Consider the following 23243-nt stretch of genomic DNA (forward strand, 5'->3'; position numbering starts at 1 on the left):
CCGGCCACCTCTCCAAAATGGCCGAACGTTTGAATTTGGCGCTAAGAGCAGCAGGCGGCGTGGCCCCGCCCCCCTCCGCGAAGCCGGCATAGGCGCGGCCATTTCGTTCTAGAGCGCCCTCCCCCGCTCCGGCTTCTCTCCTGCCATTGGCTGCAAGGGCCTTCGCCCCCTTCACGTGACGGGGAGAGGTACGGGAGGGAGGCGGTGGGTTAGTTCTGTCCCACTAGGGCCGCCGTCCTCTCGCGCCTGCTCAGCCCGGAAGTGTGCGGTGGGAGGCGGCAGCGCGGCTTGGTTGGGGGCGGCGGCCATGAGCAAAAAGAACCAGGTCTCCTACGTGCGGCCGGCCGAGCCCGCCTTTCTCAGCCGCTTCAAGCGGCAGGTCGGGTATCGGGAGGGGCCCACGGTGGAAACCAAGGTAACGGCCTGGCCCCGTGCTGGGGCGGCGCGGCCCTTCCCTCCCCGCCCCGGGCGGCTGACGGACCCTTCCCGTGGGCTTGTGTCGGGGCCTGGCTTCCCTCCCTACCGCCGCGGCCAGTCCCTCGCCGGGGGTGGGAAGGGGCAGCGCCCGCTTCACGGGACTTCCCCGGCCACGATGCCTCCCCCCCCGCCCCCGGGGCCTAAAATGAAGGCGTGGGAGAGGCCCTGTCGCAGCGGTGGGGAAGCAGCGCTTCCAGGCTTTGCCCGCGTATGGCGAAGGGGAGCAGTAGTTGCCCGCTTAAAATTAACTGAAACCGTAACTTGTTTTGGCTTCTGTGTTGGAGCTTCAAAACAACAATAACAACAAAATTAGTTCTCCTCCCCATTGTTGTTTTTCACTTTTTAATAATTGCAGCCGTGGTGATCGTGGTGCCCTTCACAGAGCAGCCAGTGCCGACCTCTCAGCGCCCAAGTGGTCTGTGGGAGTAAAGGGGGAACAGCAATGATGTCCCAAGTTTAACTGGCCTTACAAAGCCGAGGCAGGAATTAAAAAAAAAAAAAAAAAAGTGTTCTAAGAGTCTAGTAAAAAGTGTACGGGAAAGGGGTGGGGTTGCTGTCATCTTAACATCAGGTCAGTAGATGCAAACTGCGTGATGGCCAGGAAGGCAGAGCAGGGGCAGTAGGGTTTGAGCCAGCCTGTTAAATACAGCCTTTTCTGAGGGCATTCTTTTTTTCTATGTTTCCATTGTGCTTTTGTGTGTGTTTCCCACTAACTGTAAGGTTTTACAGGATGCCTTAAGAAAGAGGCCCATTATTATCTGTGATGAGCTGGAATTTGAGATAAAAGTATGCCTTTAGTAAATTTAGTATGAACTGTTACGCTTCCTGAGGAAGATTGCATTTTGTCTATCTCTTGGTAACTTCAGTAGATAATGGTAATATTATCTATACTTTATCTTATAAAATGAAGTTGTCAGTTCCTATAATATTGCCAAACTTTACATTGTTGCACTGAGGTTTCCATGCCAGCAAGTTTGTTTATATAAAGTTTTATTCCAAATGATTCTTCTGTCTCAGAGCACAAGTTTGAGAGAGTGGGAACAGGGACATGGTCTTCCTTGTGTCAGTAATGCTTACAATGATTTGCTTAGGCAGCTTTAATAACAAAGCCACCATGGACTCCCTTTCCCTTTGCACTGTTCTGAGTACAGCATAAAAGATTCAAATTTGGACCCAAGCATTTAAGATTTTCTTAGTGTTGCATGGCAGGCAGTGCTTGTACAGTGAAAAAACCAAAAGGAATTAATTTCTTACCTTCCAAGTTCCTACTGTTTTGGCCTTCAATTGAAAGAGCCCGTACTGTTTTCTTCTAGGAGACGCTATGTCTCAGTGCTAGAACTGGAGTGCCATTTGGGCAAAGCGTGTTGGGAGGGCCTGGCACTGACAGCTGTGCCTGGTCTTCTTACTAACCTTACTGCAAAAGTGAAACCAAAGAGTTCTAGCCCACCCTTAGCTGTTGTGATTTGTGGTGGTCAGAATGGCTTTTCTTTCTCTCCTGTCAGAGAGAGCAGCTTCCACTTGCAGATGATGACAGTGAGAACGAAGATGAGCAGCCTCAAGTGGTAACACTGAAAAAAGGGGACTTAACTGCCGAAGAAGCAATGAAAATTAAGCAGCAAATCAAAGAGGCCTTAAAGACAAGTGAATCAGGTGAATTTCAAACTATTAATTTCTTTGTATAGCCAAAGAGAGGTAGCCCATAAAAGGGAGCTTGATATTTGCTCAGTTTTCTGCTGTTTAATACTACCTTTGATTAATTGCTTTGAATTTTTCAGCTAAATAATTTGGACTTGTGATTCCTAATTTGAAGTCACTGAGTATATATGCAAGCTGTCTGGCTTTTTATAGTGTTGCCGTTCTCTGCTTCTTGATTGTGCATCATCCTACCTCCAGATACCACCTTTTTTTTTTTTTTTTTTTTTTTTTTTTGTTATGGTGTGTCATTGTCCTGGTACACAGACTTTTGACATCACCTGTGATAATTTTTGAACTTATTAATTAGTTCAGTCAAATATGATGGTGGAGTAGATGTCTTAAAGGTAATTGTAATTGTAGAAGTTCATGAAAGAGAGTGTCTGGGCAGAAGGAGGAAACTCGGGTTAGTGCTTCAGTAGAAAGAATGGCAGGTGTGTAAACTCAGTAACATGTTCACTTAACTGACTGATCCATGTTATCACTTGCTTAAAATCATCCCCAGTATGTGTTGTGACTTGCAAATACATTAAAACTAAATGGATTAGTTGAAAATAACAGATGATACAATAGTGCCAACAAACAGCAAGGTACAGAAAAAAATGTTTCTTTGCTACAAAGAATTAGAAAGCTTTATCTAAGTTATTTAACAGGCTTTTCAAGACTGGAAAGATGGAAGTGGTGTGGGAGAGGTTGCTGCAGTTAGACAATAAAGACATGAAACTATAGCTGATGAATACAGTTATGTTAAAAATTTCTGTTAGTGTTCAAAATTCAGATATGGTTGACATAAATGCTTTGAGAGTCCAAAAACTTCCATCATCACACAGGGTGTGATGAAATGTAGCTTTTTTTTTTTTTTTCCTTCTGACAGAAGATGTGACAGATTAAAGGTAGATATTACTGTGTGTAGTGGAAATGTCTTGACAATTAAGAATATAGAACTGGAACCTCACAAGTATAAAATAGAAAGGTGATTCATAGAAGCTGTGGACCTTTTCTTCAGTTAGCCATTGTGGCTATTTACAAAGGCTGTAAATTGAGTTTAGAGCAGATTGAGAGGCTAGCACATGGCTATCAGTGTGACATCCTTAGCTTCTGTCTTTTTCTGCCATTTGGATTCAAAAATTCAGGTTTGTGCTGTCCCTATGTAGAAGTATGTGTTAAAATTTAAATGGTAGAAATGGTATAAACAGAGAAATCAAATAATGGTAGTGGGAGAAAGTATGTTGAGAATCTTACATTTTTGTGAAGCAGATTGATGAAAAAATTCTTAATTTTTATAACGTAGGTTAGCTTGAAACTAAATAAAACTACATCTGATTTGTTTCTGGAGGTAAATACGTATATGTAAGGTGTAACCAGGTAGTGGACTGAGGGCTGTGTTTATATAATTTGAACTCCTCTGAGAAAATGTGTTCAGCTTCCAGCTTACTTCCTGGTCTCTTATTGAAGTGTAATGCATGTGCTTGGTGTTTCAGTTTGTAAAGTTGTCATATGATTTCTTTTCAAAAGTGGGATTACCCTCCTAGTATTGGGAGAAGTTTCAACCTATTGGAAAGAAATGGTATGATTCTTTGTAAGCATTGGTTTCCTTTTATAAGCAACTTGAATTTTGAATGATCACAGTAGGAGGAAAAATGATTTTGTAAGGCTGGACAAAAAGAAGTAGTTGTCCATGAGAATCTATTGAGGTGGAGTCCATGCTGTGAAAAAAGTCCAAAAGAGCTACCAAGTTGAATACACAGTATGAAATGGAAGTGTATTTGAATAGAGTAACTGAACTTCTTTGGTGGAAAAAGACATTCCTAAGACATAATTGTACATAGTGTGGATGGTAGTATTGAGTTCCTGTAGGACTTTGGCACCTCTGCTTATTACCCCTTCAGCCCTTCAGTGATAACTTGCATTTGGAGGAAAAAAACCCACAGTAGTAGGTAGCAGGAGTGTTGAATCATTGTGCTCTGGGGACTGCTGCCTTCTTCTACGTTAATGTGTTACTATTCATTCGTCTGCCTTTGCACTTGTTATGAGGTCTTGGCCTCCTTTTCTTTTTTTTGGCTTATGGGAATAAACAGGGTAACTGCTACTACGTTCCTCTGCTATGGAGAGGACCTGGTGTGAAATTTTTAATGAAGATGTGGGTGAGTACTACAGCTTGCTGAAGGCTTTTTTGAGTCTTTGTCCATCTTTGCACTGTCAGTCTGACCTCTAGATTTAAATTCTGATTTCTAGTCAGAGGCAGGTTACTTCCAGTTTAATAAAGAGAGTTTCAAATAACATGTTAGTTTCTTTTCTTTTTTTGGATAATTGTCAATCCTGAAAATGGGAAGTATAAAGAAAGTTTGATGTGGCATGATTTGATAACATTTCTTGTTGCTTTGATTCTTATCCCAGAGTTGAAAGTGAAATTAATTTAACGGGTACTAGACCATAATATATAGCCCTAAATCAGATCCTTAGTGAAATTACGTGAAGCTGAAAAGGTAGCAGGGAAGTAAATTTTCCAACTGATAATCTTCTTTTCCATCATGCATCAATGCCGAGGGACTTTGATAGATCACAAGTAATGTGCTGCTAACTATCTGTTGCAAATAGAAACTGTTAGTTTTTCAAAACATGGAAAGTACTCAGTTTTGAGGTTCCACCCTTTCCTCTTTAATATCTGTAGTGGTTGTCTTCATTTGAAGGTCCTTGTCTTTAGGCTTTGGTTTGGGATGTTGTTCTAGGATTTTCCGTATCTCATTTACATCCTTTCTCCTTCATTTTCTTCTATAACCAGTTTGACACAGCTACACTTTTTTTTTTATTTCAGGCACCAGAAGTTCCTGTGACTTGCATTTTCTTTTACAGATGAGTAACTCTTTTGCATTAATTTGGCAAAACCAGCTGATTAATGTCCTAGCTGCACTTAGTTGCCTCCTAAGGCAGAACAAAAATTTAGTGAAGCTTGTACATTGGCTTTTGCAAGTATAGTCCCAGGGAACTTTTTTATTTAGGACTGAACCATTCCTATATGAGAAAACACCCTTCCATATTTAAATATTTTTCTCCATGTAAGACTGACTTAGAGGCTTTTCAGAAAGAAGTCATTTGTTTAATCAACAGGCATTTTGCTTAATATTTTTATGCAGCATTTTATAAATCGTTACTGTTGGTTCAGAGACAAAGAAAAACGGTCTTATGAGAAATTAAATTTGCACAAAAGAAAGGATGGCAATTACTGCAAGATATTTTATCCCAGCATTCATTATAGTCTGTGGAATTGATTTTTCTACTGCTTTTCTAGTTCATCTGGCCTCTGGGACACTCTGATACATGCAGATGACCAAATTTGGCAGAAGGTGTCTTTACTCATTCAAAGTCTTTTAATATTATTCTTGTAGCATTCTATATGCTGGGGTTGGGGGAGGACAAGAGAGGGGAGAGGCAAGGAAAATACAGTCTATGCTGTCTTGGGCATTGGAGCTCTTCCCTTAGCTTAAGCAGCTGTTTTATCAGATACATATTGCAGAGTTCATGCTGCTCTTCGTCATGTGAACAGCAGGAATCTAAATCAAAGCTGGTTTTACAGTATTTAAGTAACAAAAACTTTCCCAAGTGTCCTCATAAATGATTGAGGCTGAATATCTGAGCAAGACTGGTCTTTTTATCTTCATACTGGTGTGCGAAATTCCTGTAGTAATGCTTCCAAAGGCACACATAGAGATGGGTGGCCAGAAAGCGCTAGAAGGAGCACCTGAAATGGCTGACCTGAACTTCTAACCTTAGAACCATTAAGAAATTTGCCAGGTTATCATAATTTTTTTCTAACCTTTATCATTGAGTAGACATCTGTCTTGAAATATCGTTTGCGCTGCTCCTCCTGTCATTCCTGCCAATGTAGTGGTGTTTGAGTTTCCTGTTGTTGCCTTGTTGACCCATGTGGACAGAAACTGCTGAAAAATGGTGCTGCCAACTATGCAAATGACTACTAAGTAAAAAATACAGTAAACTGAAGAGCAGCGTTTCTTTTTCAGACCCTCATTTCTACTTCTCTTGCGATACATAACTTGCAATTAAAAGAGAAGAAAAATATTTCTGCATTTGTGGCTTCTTAAATTGATGTCTCTTGTGAAGTGAGTTTTCAGCTCAACGTCTGATTGTGCCCTTCTTAGTCAACCAGTGTAAAGGTTTGTGATCCAGGTAAAAGTAGCAATGACTAAGAACAGTCAAAATTTGAACTGCTAGTGTAGTTTTTTGACTCTTTTTATCAGAAGTGGACTTGTATTATTTCTGCTGTAATGCTTCTATGTTGTTTTATGTGCTTTACTTTGTGTGTTTCAGTGTGTTTATCAGAAATCCTGCTTTCCATAATTTGTAATACTGATACAGTCTTTTATCAGGGCTCTGTTTTAAAAACTACCAACACTGAGATTGTTTCCTCAATCTCTTCTTTGCATTGCTTAATACAAGTCAGTTTTTGGAGGTCATTGATAAAAACGAAAGAGACAGCTGACACATAAGAGTCTGGTAAAATTAGAAAGGACGAGGTGAAGCTTTTACCAGCTGGAAAAGACAGTCTTAACAAATCAACACAAATTTCTTGAGCTGCTACATCAAATTCTTTCAAAAAGCATAGTCTGTCTGTTCTCCCTCTTTCCACAAGTTGCTTAGGTAAGGCTGGGCCTGCTGTGTTTCCTGATCTGCTTCAGTCTTTGTCAAGCACTGCCAACACATCATAGCTCTCTGAAGTTGGCCTGGGCTTCCTGCTGAAAGGAATGTCCTTGAGCATATAATGAAATTTTGACAGTGTTTAACCAGGCCAAGAGCAAAAATCTTTTCCTTTGATGCAGAATGATCCACAAATAGTATTGAGGCCCTGGAGGTCAGAGCTAAGCTAGTTGCCATTTTGGTGGAGTTTTTGAGCTTTGCTCTGTTTATGCACTTTGTTTATTAAGAGTTTAAATTCATATTGCAAAGATACCTATCACTTTCTCCATCTGGTAGACAAGATGAAATTTTTTTTGCAGTTCACAATGTGGGTAGCAGGAGACTTGGGGGTAAAATTGAAATTTCTGACTTCCATTTTTACATGGAGTAGGAGTACATAGTTGTTTATCCAATTTATTTTGTGGATATGCTTTCGTTAAGTTTTTAGGGGGTTGGTTTTTCAATTTACCATTCTAAGAAAATGCAGTAATTGCTCTGTCCAGTGAGATTTTTTTGATGCTCCTCATGCTTATGCAGTAGCTGGTTGCTTTGAAGTCCTATTTCTACAGCTCTACTGGTACTGTATACAGTGTACAACCCTTAAAGACACCAGACTTAATAGTTGTATTGTTTGGAGTATGCACTGAAGAGTGTTTTCAGCCAGTGCTGTGCATGATAACACTGAAATGTTAACTCTTCTGCCATAATGCTTATGAATTGAGGAAAGAATCATGCTAAAGACAAAAGATATTTATTGGTTGTAATTAAATAGCACATAATCTTGTCAAACACATGCATATTGTTAGGAAATTTCTGATGAATAATGAAATACAAAAGTACTTTAGGAAAAATACCTTGCACAGAACCTATGGTTCTTTAACATCCTGTCGTATATACATTATAAAAATTGCAAACTACTGCAGCATGAGCCTTTGTGTCTGATTCATGACTTTACAATTACACTTTTTTTCCAGAAATACTGCCTTGATGCTGTTACTTGTGCAGTAGCTTTCCTCCTCTGCCTGATAATCCTGGAAGGGATTTTCTTGTTTTTAAAATGGTTATTTGCTCTAGTACATGCAGAGGAGCAGAATGAGTCAGTTGGAATAGTTTGGTGATTTTGAAAGTACAAAGAAATCCTAAAACTTTCATCCTGTATGATAACAAAAGGCAGGTTTATGACCATGTAATCTTTTTAGCTGTCTGAGCAGGACAGGGTATGTCAGAAGAAAAAAGAAAAGCTTTGTCTTGTATATGTGCCATTTTGTTCTTTAAAAGAGATACCATAATTCTGAAATAAGTGCATTTGTTGTTATGGATTTTACAAATAGTGAAATGGAATTAAATTAGAGGATCCTATAAAGTTGTCTTCTCCATTTTGATAAGTGGATGTGGCTGGATTGTGTGGGAAAAGCTCTACTGCTCACAGTCTCTTCTAAGTTAAAGCTCTGGTTAGTGAGAAACTATTTCTAATAGGAACTGCGGGAGAACTGTCTTCAAGGGCTGGTTTCCATGGAGCAGATGTGTGTGCACGAAGGACATTCATCGATACATACTTTGTGGCCAAAAAAATACATTTTCATGATTGTTGTATTCTATCAGAGGTCTCGCTGATCTTGGTCCTGGGGAAAAAGATAAGATAATAATGAAGGTCTGTATGTGTGTGTGAACGTGTGCAGATGAGTTCTGCTTTTACTCTCTTTGTTATAGATGGTGAACCAGAACCTGCTGATGGAAAAATTATGTTCAGGAAACCAGCCAAACGTTCATCAGAGAAGTTTTTGGACTTCAATGTAAGTTCAAGTAAGAAGATGAAGGAGGCAAAGAAAACTAAGGAAGCAACTACTCCTCAGAGTACAGCTAAGCAAATAAAAAATAGCAGCCTTCTCTCATTTAATGATGAAGAAAATGATGATTAGGAGTTCTGGGGTTTTTTTATATTTTACTTGCTTTACTTCTAGGGATCTGAGTAAGATTCAGTGCTTTCCTAGAAATTGAAGCATGGTATCTGAGTCTTCTGTTACTTTGTTATAGTCCAACTAGAGAAACATAGTGTAAAACTAGGAAGAGCTAAGTCTTTGCAGTTCAGATGGAACTGTATGAACAGTATGTCATGTCTTTATTTTAAAAGAGAATTTAACCATGTATTTAAAAGCTATTTGAGGTCACAAATTAATAGCAAAACATACCTGTACATATCCAGCTTATATAAATTTTCAATCAATACATTTCAAAACGTCCTCCATTACTAAAAATGTATTTCCTCTCTATTTACTGGCCTTAGCTGACAGTTGTGTGGTGTTTATCTGTTATTGTTGATTTGACATTCAAAAAAGAGAGAGAATTCATTGCTGTGGAACAGACTGAAGTTTTCTGTCTCATAGCTTAACAAAAGTTTGCACTAACTTTTGCATGTGTGGTTTGGCAGATTAGCTCTTTGCACAGCCCTTGCAGTAAGTGAGCCTGCAGTTGCAAAAATCAGGCAGTCTTAATCCTGTCTTTGGTGAATGCAGTCTAAGAAGCATCAAATTCATTTGAATTGATTGTGCTAGCAAGATATAAAAATTTTGATCGTAGTTGATGGTATCAACTAATGCAAAGAAAGATGCCTAAACCCTTGGAGATTGTGCACTTTGGTTATCACACTGGTGGGCTCAGTGGTTTGGTGGTGGTTGGTTTTCTTTTTTTTTTTGGAAGTATATTTGTTCCAGTTGGCTACATATGTGTTCATAATTATTTGGGATCTCAAACAGCTTATATAAAAAAATGTATTTCATCTTTAAGCTGTGGAAAAGCATTGTTTTGGTTTTCTTCAAGTAGGAAATTGTAAACAGGAAATTTAAGTCAAGAAATGTTATAGCTGTGATACAAAGTTTTACAATTTTTCAGTTGCCCATGTACAGTACACTGAAAGTGACAATTTCTGTACCATTTATGTAACAGGATGTGCTGAAATTGAAAATAACACTGAGAGCTGATAGAATTGGGGAGAACAAGGTGGTGGAAATGGGACTAGTGACTTTGAAATTATTTGGAAATACGGTGTGTTCTGTAACAATGTTTAAGCAAGACCTGAGACTGCTGCAGAATTACAGGGTACAAGGCAATGAAACCAGTTCTTCTGCTGCATGACAGGACATTCAAAATTATTTCGGCTTTAAAGCTTCGTTGAGGAGCAAATTTGAAGTTGCTGTGTGAAACAGCTGGTTTTAGTTTGTTAATCTGGTATTAAACAATAAATTATGTTTTCTGTAAGTGGTCCAAAGATATTTTAATGAAAATTTCAGTGCATAAAATGGGATTTTTTTGTCACCTGATACTGAAGCCTCTTATGACTGCTACCTGTCTCTGCACATACCAACTTCCTGCAGCATAAGATCAGATGCAAGTCTGCATACTATTTCACACTAATTGTGAGTGCATGTTACCCTGATTTTGAAAATGAATAGATCTGTTGTCCTTTCAGGAAATTAAAACCAGACCTATAAATGGATATTAAAGTCATGTTGTAGCGCTGGTCTGATATTAGAACTGCCAGAGAGGTGCAGTGTGACAACCTGATTATTCCCATGAGGACATGTTACATTTGTAAATACATAATTTGTCTGTATTCTGCATATATAAAAAAGAAAATCAAACGTAGGAAGAAGAAACACAGAATTGAAGCTTCCCAGGGATTAATCGTTCCATTTATTTTGTATACTTAAAACTTATTTGAACCCATTAAAAACATATATATACACCCATGAGAAATCTTGTAGCATTACCATATACTGAAGGAATATTTGGGCATATTTCAACAGCTGAGTAAATACTCTGACTTGCTGAGACTCATCTGAAAGAATGAAGTAACCATTGACTGCTTACTTAAACTTTCTGGTTCTGTTCATCAGCACAAATATATACTTGCTTACATTTTTCTTGCACAGCCTGAAAGCTCTCCACTTTAGCTGTGAGGCAGTTTAGGAGACATGGCTATCAAGAGATAAATGCTTGCCAAGGATCAGAGGGAATTTAGATTTACCTTAAAATTAGAGAGGGCCTCCCAAATATGCAGCTGATTTGGCATGTTCAAAATAAGATTGAGGTCTTGTTTGAATCTGGTTAGTAATTGCATTTAAACAAAAATTACTATTTCTAGTGAAAGACTTGAGACTGAAGTCCAGTAAAAAGAGGGTTAGCTCAAAATATTGGGTGCAGTACTTTTGCTTAATCATGCTCCTTGCCCTACAACTTCATGGCAGAAGTCTGGAATGCAAATAAATTAATTGGGTTTACTTGGAAATAGGATAATGAAAGGCATGTTGTTCTTCAGGCAACACAGCAGGGGAAAGAAAGGTGGATATGGAAACGCAGTTTCTTTCCTTTATTCTGACTGTGATTTGTAGTCCTCTGACCAGGAGGAGACCTTTGTATTCATTGTATTTCACTCCCAGTTCACCTAACAATAACTAATTGGATATATTTATTAAGAGGTGTGGGTGATGCACAGAAGCATTTTAGTCAAGTACTCATGTGAAAATTCAGTGTTCTTAATGTGACACACCAAGCAAATTACACACGCCATCAACTCCCTGTGAAACCTGTGACTAAAGAGACCAATTTCTTGTTCATTTAGGAAGGAAATGTGGAACTGTCTTAAGCAATCACCTGCCATAAGCAATGGGTCATGGAAAAATAATAATTGCGAGAACTTCCTAATAAAGGGGAAGCCAAAGTGAGCACATGGAACATGGGACTAGGGCTGGAATGGACAATTTTCCTGTTTTTTTCTTTCTTTTTCTTCCCTGCCCCCATCCCCAGTCCTTTTCCCCTCTTGTAGTGGGGAATGTATATGTATTTTTTTTTTTCTTGTGGAGTTTGCTCAGCTAAGTGCGAGAGAACTGCTGTGGAGGAGCAAGGTGGAAGTAGCTGTGGCCTGTTACTTAATATAGGAATCTTGTGCAGTTTTTATTAATACAATCTTTGAAATTTCCCAGTTCATTAAGACTCAAAAGCATTTATTGATGGTGGTGGTAGTTCTTGCTCTTCTTAGCTGAGCAGTAAGCTGGAACAAACCTGGTCACCTGTAGTAGCATTGCAGCAATGGATGCTTATAGTGGCGGCTTTTTATGTTGCAAAGGTGCTTGGATGTCATCAGGAAAGGCGAGATGCTCTATCACCTTTCTTTCCTTTGAAGAAACAGGATCTTCCTCTAAATGATAGGAATCGAGGTGAAGCATCAAGAATGCTGCATTACTGAGATAGAAATTGCAAAGACATGGGACAGAATGAGCAAGAAAATGTGCGTGTGGGCAGGTGGTCCAGGAGTTCCTACACCTAGTTATATTTCTAGTCTGTCTGATAAGGTTAATTTTTCTCAAATAAAGCCAAATTTGTTGGACTGCAAATGGTCATTTCATTGGCCTAAACAGGAAGGGATGAATCAGAATTCTATCCTGATATTTTTTGTGTCCGGCACTTTCCCAGGAAATATCATCGGAGGATCCAAGGCTGTGTTTTGCGGACACTGAACACAAGAAGCCTATATTTAGCTGTTTTAATTACACATTTTTTTAAGTTTCATCACAGGACTTCATGTCTTTTTTTACAGTGCTGCAGTATATAATCCTGTTAGGAAGCTGCAGATTTATAATGAAGCAGGAAGTAGCAATGTCATCATTTCAGCTGATTGTTTCCCTTGTGCTGTAGTGTATTAACTAAATAATGCTTCAGTTGGCTGTGTAGAGCCACTTGCATTCTCAAGGACATCAGGCATGCCTGAAGATGAGTCATTACCTTTGGTACAGCACAAGAGGTATGATATGCAGTCTCAGCAAATGTTTGTCCATTGAAGTTGGTTAATAACCTATAGCCCTCTCCCATGGCAAGATGCCATAAATCAATCCTTTGTGCACTCAGCAAACAGAACGGCTGGTGTATCAACTGCCTCTTCAGTATCATCCCTTTATTCCCATTCCTGGAGCGAGGTGTTAATCTGCAAAGAGATTTTTCATGTTGTAGACCTCCACTTCCGCCCTGCTTCCTTGAGAGCATTCCAGAGGCAGCAGTCACCAGGGCAGCCACTAAAACCAGGGCAGAAACACCACAGGGTTTTGCATGAGTGACTGCAACCTCCTGTAGACTTCCTCAAGATCTTGAGAACCTACAAAATCTCAGAGCCAGCCCCTGGGAAGTAACTTCCTCCTGGGGAAAATGAATAGGACCAGTCAGGAAAATTACACAAGATTGAATTCTACAGTGTTTATCCCACTATTGCTTCTTACTTTTTGTTGGAGGTAAAGCAACAGCTGGCAAAAGCAGTTTTTCCTCTGTCAGGAGACGTAAAGTGGCTTTGGTGCCATTCCAATCCATATGGCAAAGGATTCCTTTTCCTTGACTCCCGTGGCAGTCCTCAGTGCAATGCCTGATTAATTAAGGCCATGGGCAAGAGGGAACTACCCTGTAATATAGGCAGAAGTTATTAGAGGAAGGTGTTGTCAAGCCTCCATGGGGTAACGGTGATCACTGCACACTTTTAGTTTTGATATCATAAAAGAGTTGTTCCCTTAGGGACAACATAGTAACAACAAACTTTAAAAGGGCAGATTATAAAACTATGAGGAAAATGGTTAACAGCAGGCTGAAGGGCAAAGAGAAGTACTTAAAAACCACAGAGATCTGCCTGGAGGCTATTTAAGAACATTGTATTAGAGGCACAGATGGTTTGTACACCTCTGAGCAAAAACATAGCGTACGAGGAAGAATGAAACTCGCAGGGTTATGTGGGAGAAAAGCGTGAGTATAGAAAGGATGAAAATGCATCCCTTAAAAATGACAACTGTCTGAATGACAGACTAGGAAACATTATCAGGAGAGTGGAAAGAGCTGGAAAGTGTCAGTGCTAAGAAAAAGACTATAGCAGCTGCTGACTTTGGATCCCCAGGGTGAAACACCAAAAAGAGTGATTCTAATAATTTTCTGAGCACTTTGCCTTTGAAAACTGGGCTACTCCAGATGAGACTTCACCAGAAAAAGCAGGATGCTCTTAATCCGAGTTAGTTAGCACAAACCAAAATCTAAATAAAGCCAAAGCAGTCTGCAGTCTTAATGTGTGACTAGGCCAAATTTAAGAGTAAAGTAGCCCCTTCAAACATAGTTTCTCTATACTAGGACTTTAATTTCACCTTGTTAGATTCAGTGCCAAAAATGATGTTTTTAATCCTTGCCAGAGAAGGTAGATATAAACAAATCAAACATTCCTAAAACCTCTCATTTTAGTGAAAACAAAAAGCCTACATTTGTTCTGGTACAGCTCTGGGCTGAGAGGGAGACTTATCTGATAAGGACGTAGTAAGGTTTGCAGAGCTTTTTTGCACCAGTGTGTAATTGGGCAGATGCAGCATTTTGTTGTCATGTATTGGAGAACAGGAACACACTGATTATAAATTAGAAGGGGAACATCTCAAGTATCACAAATCTGATGATGTGTGCAAAAAAAATGTCCTTGTGAAATCAGTGGAAGTTATTTTCTGGTTTAAGACCAAGGAAAAGCAGGGGAAGGTTAGAACAACTATTTTGGCAATAAAAATCTGATGCACACGGTCTCAGTGGGACTAGAGCCCTGGCATCTGGGCTATTTTATTCTGCCCTGTTAAATTGAAACAAACAATTCAGCTGCCTGAGTCTCTTCTTTTCTCCTCTGACATGCCAACTATCTCGAGAGAAGAGATTAAGCATTGTTCTGATCAGTGCCGCAGCAGCAGCAGCGGTTTTATAATTTAAGGGCTGCATAAAATTTATGGAGCACTGAGAAGAGCTTAAATCAATTTTATGATTTTCATAAATTATTGCAGGCAGATGATGTTTGTGTAGAAAGCCAGTGATGTTTAAACTGTTTATCCAATGTACAATAATATTCAAAATAGGGATTTTCAAAGGCACCTGTGGGAATTCTGCATTCAAATTTGATGGGACTTAGAAGGTTTGTTCCTTTGAGCTACTTGAGCTACTACTATTAATTTTTAATCATGCCAAATTGTTTCAAATACTTGGTAAAAATCAAAATTAGAGGAAGGTCAAATTCAGAGCAACTTTTAAATTTCATTGCTATTGTGCTTAACGAGCTTATGAACAGTGGGAGGTAACTTGTAATTCTATTTCAGGTGAAAAACCACTTTGGCACTTGAAGAGTTAACCCTTTTCTTACCACAGTATAATTTTGGGTTGCTGGTTAGGCCCCATTACTGTGAGGAACCTTGTTCTCTCTTGCTTAAGGCTGTTCCTGCAAATTACTCCAGCTGCTACAGAAAAGGACCTGTCTGTAGAGCAGAAAGAGAAACAATACCCGGTTCCTCATCACACATTTCAAGATTATATAAGACAAATATAATTCCTTACATTACAGATATGAATAGAGATTGAACTTCCGTTCCAGACAACTAGCCAAGGTGGAGCTGATAAGATATAGTACCCGTTTCATCCTATTTTGGGTATAATTGGTGCTTGAAAGAGCCCTCCCCTCACTGGGCGTTACGCCCATCAGGATACAGATAGGTTGGAGACCTTTCATCATGTCGGGATACCTCTGAGCTATAATATTTGGTGCTTAATTTTCTGTATTTAAAACTTCTCCAACTCCTCTAAAAAGAAATTGTGTTTCAGATTATTGCAGACTGAATATGCTAAACATGGTATTAATGGGAGGAACTGTTGCTGAATTCCTCTATGCTGGATGGGCAGCTTAGGCTAAATTATGTTCTGATGTTACTCCATTGCTGTCAATAAAATGATACTGATAGATACATGAGCTCCTTACTAAACCTGAACAAGGTACTCTGAGGCAAATAGGTTTAAATTCAAGGAAGTGAAACGTTGCACACTCCAGGATCTTGCCACTGAATTCCTATAGCCAACAACATACATAAATTATGGGAGCTACTGACTCAGTGGTCATTCTGCAGGAAGGGATCTGTGACTGCCGTGAATTAAAAACTGAACACAGGCCACAGTGTGAGGAAAGCTAATGCAATTTCAGCTCTGTAAATAATGTGTCATGGAGAAGAAATGTGAAGGACCCTACCCTACTTACTCTCTTCTTCAGACCTTAGCTGGAGTAATGCGTCTACTTTTGTGCACTATACTTCAAAAAAGAAAAATGTAGACCAATTGGAAAGTCCAGCAGAAAGTAGTGCTATTGATCAGAAGTCTAGAAAATGTGACCTGTGAGGACAGTTTGAAAGAAGTGGGTTTATACATCTAGAGAAAGGAGATGCAGGGGAGGGAATAAGAATGTGATACCAGTCTTCAGATATGTAAAGCTTGCTGCAAAGAGGAAAGTAATAAATTGTTCTCTGTGTCCACTGGGAATACAAAAAGAACTAATGGATTTAAATTGCAGCAAAGGAGATTTAAAGAAGACATTAGGACAGGCTTTCTAGCTGTAACAGTAGTGAAGTACTGAAACAGATTGCCTGGGGAGGAATCTTCATTGTCAGACATTTTTAAGAACAGGTTAGACAAACATCTGTCAGGAATGATTTGGGCATAATTGATCCTGCCTTAGGGCAGAGGCCTGGACTAGATGACCTCGCAAGGCCCCTTCCAGCCCTATTTTCTATGGTTCTCTCATTAGGAAGGCTGACGTGATATTCCTAGGACCTCATCGTTCCTTTTAAAAGCGAAAACATGCTATAGCGATGCCAAGAGTTAGATTTAAACTAACAATATCTAGGAAAATTCAAAGCTTCAGGTTGATATCCCACCCTTAATTATTAGCACTTGAATGCACGTTACACTTGTTCAAAGGCTAAATACTTGGAGGTTACACAACTGAGTCTTCTATGACCAGACCATGATCTTTTTAATAGCGTAAGAATCTCTTTCTTCTAACATGTATTAATCTTACATATTGCAACTTCCATTTCAGCATTTGACTAAGTAGCAGGCATTGGTCTTTAGCATCTAACATATTCCAGGTGGGGTCTCTCCCATTTTGCATGCCATCGCACATTTGACCACATGCTATGCTTCCACTTGCTCACTCCAAAGCTCATTCTGCCACTCCAGTTTATCATGACGCTAGTGCTCAGCTTCATTATGTGGCTGTGTTTAAATCACTAATACTGCTGTTAATGCTGTTAATACTGCTTGGTACACTTCTCTCCATTCTCAGACACTGGATATTCCTCCTGCTGCTTTCTGCTTACATGTTCTTTTATTCCTGTTGATAAATTTCATTTTAATCTGTCTTTTGCTGCTCTCCCTTCAAGCTGTGCTTGCGTTACAAACTGTGGTTCAGCAGTTTAGCAATTGGATTGCATCCAAATATTACCAAATGCCACATCTTTTAATATCAGGCAGAGCAGCTTGAATTTTCTTCCTCGGAGTGCTGTAAAAGACACACTGGCATGTTTTCTGTGCAAATGCCAAAAAAAAAAAGTTTTAACAAAAGATGGGGGGTGTGAAGCAAGCTGAAATATCTTTATTCCCAGAATTTTGTATTTTCCCCAATTTCAGGTTTTAGTTCATGATTCAGCTGCTGATTTATGTAATTTGGTGGAACTATGCCAGTTTCAAGCAGCCAAGAAATTGGCACTGTCACATTGGTGACTGATGGTACCTTAGTGTTCAGCGAGGTGACCGCATATGTTTTTCTCCACAAAGGCCATGCCTGACCATTGATGATCACAGTATTGCCAAGTCCTCAGGTTCTAAAAAATCCTATGTCAAACCGTGAAGTGGGGTTATAATACATATGTACACACACGCATGTGTGTGTATATATATATATGTATGTGTATATATATTATATATTTGATTTGAGTTTGGCCCTTCAGCATTCATGGCTTTTGAGCTTTTCTCTACAGCTACATGGAGAATAGAAACTAAAGTAAAAATAAAAACAAATCCACAATAAAACTGGGCTTTTCACGTAATCACAGAATGCTTCCCGAAGCTGAAACGTGAAAAAACATATACCATGAAGGCTGGTAACATTATGACTGGACATTTGGCCATTAAATTGTTTTACTGCATCCAGCAGAGAAAAGGATGCTATCAGTTTTTCATAGTGATGAAATGCTTGTCAGGGTGCTGTTAAGCCACCCTTTCCTCTATGTATCTTTGATATTCCCTTGTTATAGACTGAGCATATTCACTGAAGCTGTAGGTAGTGCATGAGGTTTACCATAGAGGAGGACTTCCCTTGATTGCTGTGGGCTTTGGATCAGAGTCAAGAGTAGCTTTTGCCATGGTTGCCCATCTGTTTCCCTCGAGACTTGCCCTTCACATCTTTTGGAGATAGATGGACAAACAATGCAGATATCCTGGTGCATCCAGATCATGGCTACCTTCCTTGTGTTTTTTGTGCGTTCTTTGTCTGTACTCCCCAGCTTCTGCTGTGGTTGAGTATGTGGGGGATAAAGTGCACCTCCAGCTTGGTGCTCCAGAACCCATGTGCCCCCTAAGTCTCAACTTAAGATGCACTGGCTCAGCACAGGCCTTTGTCTGAGGACAGATTTCCCCCATGTCATTTGTTTCTACTTTGTGCTTTGCATTGCTCAAAACACACATTTGCTCTGCCCTGTGGGTACAGTCCATGGCAAAGCATCACTTGATCTTGAAATGCGGTTTCATTCATTTTGCCAGATTAAGACAAAGGTAAACCTTGTTATTCAGACACTGCAACGGGGATCATTTCCTGCTTGTCACATGTTTCCTGGGTAATGCTGGTTCTTAATGTCTTGTTCTCCCATATTGGCAGTTCACCATATACCATAGCATGAAGAGAATAATACTTTTTCCCTACCCCTTTGTGGTGGTTTAGCCCTGGCTGGATGCCAGGTGCCCACCAAAGCCGTTCTATCATTCCTCTTCTCAACTGGACAGGGGAGAGAAAATGTAACAAAAAAGCTCGTGGGTTGAGACAAGGACAGGGAGATCACTCAGCAATTACCGTCATGGGCAAAACAGACTCGACTTGGGGAAAATCAGTTTAATTTATTACCAGTCAAATCAGAGTAGGATAATGAGAAATAAAAATTAAATCCTAAAACACCTTCCCTCACCCCTCCCTTCTTCCTGGGCTCAACTTCACTCCCCATTTCTCTACTTCCTCCCCCTGAGCAGTGCAGGGGGACGGGGAATGGGGGTTGCAGTCAGTTCAAGGGAGGACTCCTCACACTCTTCCCCTGCTCCAGCACGGGGTCCCTCCCATGGGAGACAGGCCTCCACAAACTGCTCCAGCGTGGGTCCCTTCCACGGGGTGCAGTCCTTCAGGAGCAGACTGCTCCAGTGTGGGTCCCCTGCAGGGTCACAAGTCCTGCCAGCAAACCTGCTCCAGCGTGGGCTCCTCTCTCTCCATGGGTCCACAGGTCCTGCCAGGAGCCTGCTCCAGCGTGGGCTTCCCATGGGGTCACAGCCTCCTTTGGGCACATCCACCTGCTCCAGCATGGGGTCCTCCCCAGGCTGCAGGTGGATATCTGCTCCACTGTGGACCTCCATGGGCTGCAGGGGCACAGCCTGCCTCACCATGGTCTTCACCACGGGCTCCAGGGGAATCTCTGCTCAGGTGCCTGGAGCACCTCCTCCCCCTCCTTCTCCACTGACCTTGGTGTCTGCAGAGTCGTTCCTCTCACATATTCTCACTCCTCACTCCAGCTGCAGTTTTGTGTCCCGTTGGTTTTTTTCCCCTTCTTAAATATGTTATGCCAGAGGCACTACCACTGTTGCTGATGGGCTTGGCCTTGGTCAGGGGCTGGTCCGTCTTGGAGCCGGCTGGCATTGGCTCTATTGGACATAGGGGAAGCTTCTAGCAGCTTCTCACAGAAGCCACCCCTGTAGCCCCCCTGCTACCAAAATCTTGCCACGCAAACCCAATACACCCTTTTGCGTCTAACTTGCCTATTTACATATGGTGGCAATTGTTTTGGATTGCAAGTGCCCCAATGCGTTTTTCCTTGTACCTCTTGGGCCATTTGCTCTTTAGCTCTTCCCCCGCCCCTACAGCCCCAGCACTGAGGCTGACATGTCACCCAGCAAACCTTCCCTGCAGAGAGGGAAGGGGCCTCTTCACTGCACCTCCTGAGCAGAACTGGAGCGAGCATTTGCCATGCAAGCCTGTTTCTCAAATTCAGTGAGGTAAGGTGTTTGCATCCTATCGCACCTCTGCAAACCTTCTGTGTTGTCCTCTTTGTCCGCAGCTTTGTGTTGGCACAGGCAGAGGCCGAAAGTGCCTGTGAATGGTGCTCCACCATTCCCCCAGCTCCTCGGCACCTCTGAGGAGTTCACAGTCCACAGTGGCTGCAACACCAGCTGGATTTGGGGTTTGAGTGAGTTAAGAGACTTTTATGTGTGGATGGTAGCTTTTTTAAGGCACCTTTCAGTGCTTGAGAGCCTGCATGGACTCTAATAAATAAATGCTTTTATCTCAGGTGTCGGTTTTAGTGCAGTCATTCAATCCCGCATGCACAAATACATACCGATGGATTTTGTTGAGCTGTGTGGTTTAGAAAGCCAGTTCCTGGGTGACCGTTTGAAGGGACAACACTCCTGTATTATGAGGTTACACAGCACCTACCCCAGAGGAGCCCTAATCTGTGCTACAGACTCTGGAGTGCTACTTTAGTACAAAAAATAATAGTAATTTGTAAATGAAACAGGGATATTTCAAGATCAATTTTCTTCAGCAAACAGCAATTATTGAAATGGTTGCAGTTATCGCTGAGGACTGAGCGTATAAAATGCTTCAAGATACAGAATTGGATTCTATAAACATATAATTCTTTTATCAATAATTCTTATAAGCAGGCTTCTTTCTACACTCTCCCTTTTGCCAAAACTCTCCCCTCTATTATATACCGAGCTCATTTCCCTCTTGGATAACTGCGGATTTGTTGGTATACAAATTAATTTTGTTATTGACTAGAACAAACATTTGGAGGGTAAGAATGCCATTGCTATTCATACCTAAAGGTAATCAATACAGGTACAGAGGAATAAATATTTTCTAACTGAGTAAGCATCCTCTCTAGCCTTATTTCCTTTCTCTAAAACCCACAGGACTGTATCCTGGCTGCTGTACGTGTGAACAAAGCAGTGAGAGGCAATAGCATTTACATCTTGTTACCAAAGAAGGATCACGAGAGAGAGAAACTTCTCCTCTCATCTTGCCTCTGACCATGCTCCAGCTCAGCAGTTACTCACTCATAACCTATGCCTACCCTTGGATTGCAGTGGCAGTAATTATTTGTCCATCATCAATTTGTTACCCCCAAAACAGTGGAGAAGAAACAAATCCCTACTTGGAGTGGCCTGACATCTGCTTGGGAATGGCAGACAGCAGGCTGCAGCTACAGCATTTAAGAGAGAGGGTGTGAGGGGCCACGACGACGATGTGCTGTAATTTTACATCAGCCTGGGACCTGTCTGCAAAACGAGTGTTACTAGCACATAAAAAGCACAGGAAAGGGGAAAGAACAGCAAAAAGTGGTAGGGTTTGCCCTGTTCCCGGCCTATTCCACTGACCAGCTCCAGCGACTCCCAGCCGATCGCGGGTGCCATCTGTGGTGTTTCAGGCTCTTCTTGCTCAAAGGCACCCAGGAGATTTGCACTCGCTTGTAGCCAGATTCTGCCTTAATTTATGCCTGAAACCAGTCGGGGGCTGACAGAACGTCAGAGCTAAATTTTGCTTTGCTTCAACCGGCTGACCCTTCCACAGGATTTGCAAAGGAAATGCTGGAGCGAGAGGGAGGAGGCCGCTGGTGCCCACCAGCCTCAGGCAGCACCCTGAGCCATCGTGCTCCCCGCACCCCAGCGGCACCTCCTGCAGTGCCGAAGCGATTTTGGGGGGCCTGCGTGTGGGCCTTGTCCCCTCGGCTCTGTCGGACCCATCGGAGGGCCGATGCCAGGCGCGGCGGAAAGGCAGCGGCGGCCGCGGCCCTCCAGCTGCTCCAGCGAGCCCGGCTTCCCTTCCCAGAAGGGCTTCCTTCAGCGCATTTCCTTCGGCTAACAACCCACCCGAGCCCGCTGCCTCTGCCCCCCTTCCCCGCCGGGGCGTCGCGGCTGCAGCGCGGCGGCGGGACGGCAGATGGCGGCCGCGCCTCAGGCAGCGGGGCGGGGAGGCCGCCGCCGCGGCGGCGGGGCGGGCCGGCGAGGCCGGGCCTGATTTCCCGGGGGTTATCCCCGGCTCTGCCGCTACTCACAGCCCCCGGCATCTGGCGCTGGAAGAGAGCGGCTCGGCGGCGCTGCCGGCCCGCAGGAACCGCGCCGGAGCCCGCGCCCCGCCGCCCTTCCTCGCCCGACCCTTCGTCGCGGCGGGGCCGCGGCTGGGAGGCAGCGCGGTGTTCTTTGGGGCTGCCAGCCCAAGAGTTGCATGGCGCAGGGCTGGCGTTTTGGTGTTTTTTTTTGTTTATTTTTCCCCTTATTTCCCTTTCTTTCTCTTTCCCCCTTCCCTCTCCTACATATCTAGGGTAACGCCTGCTGCTCGGGTTTATATTTAGTTGGGGATGAACGAGGAAGAAAGTGCTGCGAGGGGCAAGATAACACCGGTGCCGGCCTCTGGTGAAAGCTGCGTTTCTTGGGTTGCCAGCACTGGCTGCCCATGGGGGGCTGCACCGTGGGGCTCCGTGGGGCAGCCGCCGCACCCCCGCTGCCCGCTGGTCCCCTTACGGTGCTCCCAGCCGCCGCCTTGGCCCCAGCCGCACGCTGTGCCACCATGGGCAAGCGGGAACTGGGGCCCGGGGTGCCTCGCTGAGGGTGTGGGGGCCTCAGGGCTTGCTGGCCCTGGGGTGAGGATGGGGACCAGGCATGTCGGGGTTTGCACGCTGCTCTGGCCGCTGACCTCCACGACCCAGGATTAGCGGCCTCAATTGATGGGCAGCGCTCAGTCAGGCCCCTTGTGTTGGTCAGGGGCAGGTGGGGAGATTTAACTGCGGGGAGGACAGGGGACTGCCTGTGGAACACACGAAAAAAAGAAAAAAGACCAAAAATAGGGCTTAGCAAGACAGCCTTAAATATTCAATGAAGACAAAACATAGTGGAAAAGATTCCCCTTTGTGTCATAGGGTACTGGTTATGGGCTGTATCTTGCAATTGTTACACACAGAGGTGGAAGCTTAGTCGTGTGGAAAGTCTCCGCTGGCTCCAGCGGCAGCCTCTGTAATCAGCCCCACAGGGTATGAGGAAGGCATAGCCCAATTCTGTGTGCCACCATCAAACCTTCAGTATCATCAATGTCTAAATCTTTCAAGTTCTCTTTGATTTGGCTGGCTCGATTTGCAGTGCCTGACCTGCCATCTATTCACATTATTTATGACTTCTTTCCCAGCAGGGATGTGCCCAGAACTTTACTAAGCAAAACAAACTGGAGTTGAATATTTAAGCTGAAGTGCAATCTGTAATGC

The 23243-nt window shown here is 42.4% G+C and overlaps 1 protein-coding gene across 2 annotated transcripts; it reads left to right on the forward strand.

The window, feature by feature from the left end:
• The first annotated feature begins 289 nt into the window (after nt 1-289).
• On the forward strand, nt 290-9429 carry KIAA1143 (KIAA1143 ortholog). 2 transcript variants are annotated; one of them, XM_075705565.1, is made up of 3 exons: nt 290-415; nt 1980-2127; nt 8572-9429. In XM_075705565.1, the coding sequence occupies exons 1-3, from the start codon at nt 308-310 to the stop codon at nt 8778-8780; spliced, it is 465 nt and encodes a 154-aa protein (XP_075561680.1). In that variant the 5' UTR covers nt 290-307; the 3' UTR covers nt 8781-9429. The 2 variants fall into 2 exon arrangements, with proteins under 2 accessions (XP_075561680.1, XP_075561681.1); XM_075705566.1 differs by having other exon boundaries at nt 1980-2118.
• Nucleotides 9430-23243: the final 13814 nt, after the last annotated feature.

This window comes from Pelecanus crispus, chromosome 2 (assembly GCF_030463565.1).
Source record: "Pelecanus crispus isolate bPelCri1 chromosome 2, bPelCri1.pri, whole genome shotgun sequence".
NCBI classification, from domain to species: domain Eukaryota; kingdom Metazoa; phylum Chordata; class Aves; order Pelecaniformes; family Pelecanidae; genus Pelecanus; species Pelecanus crispus.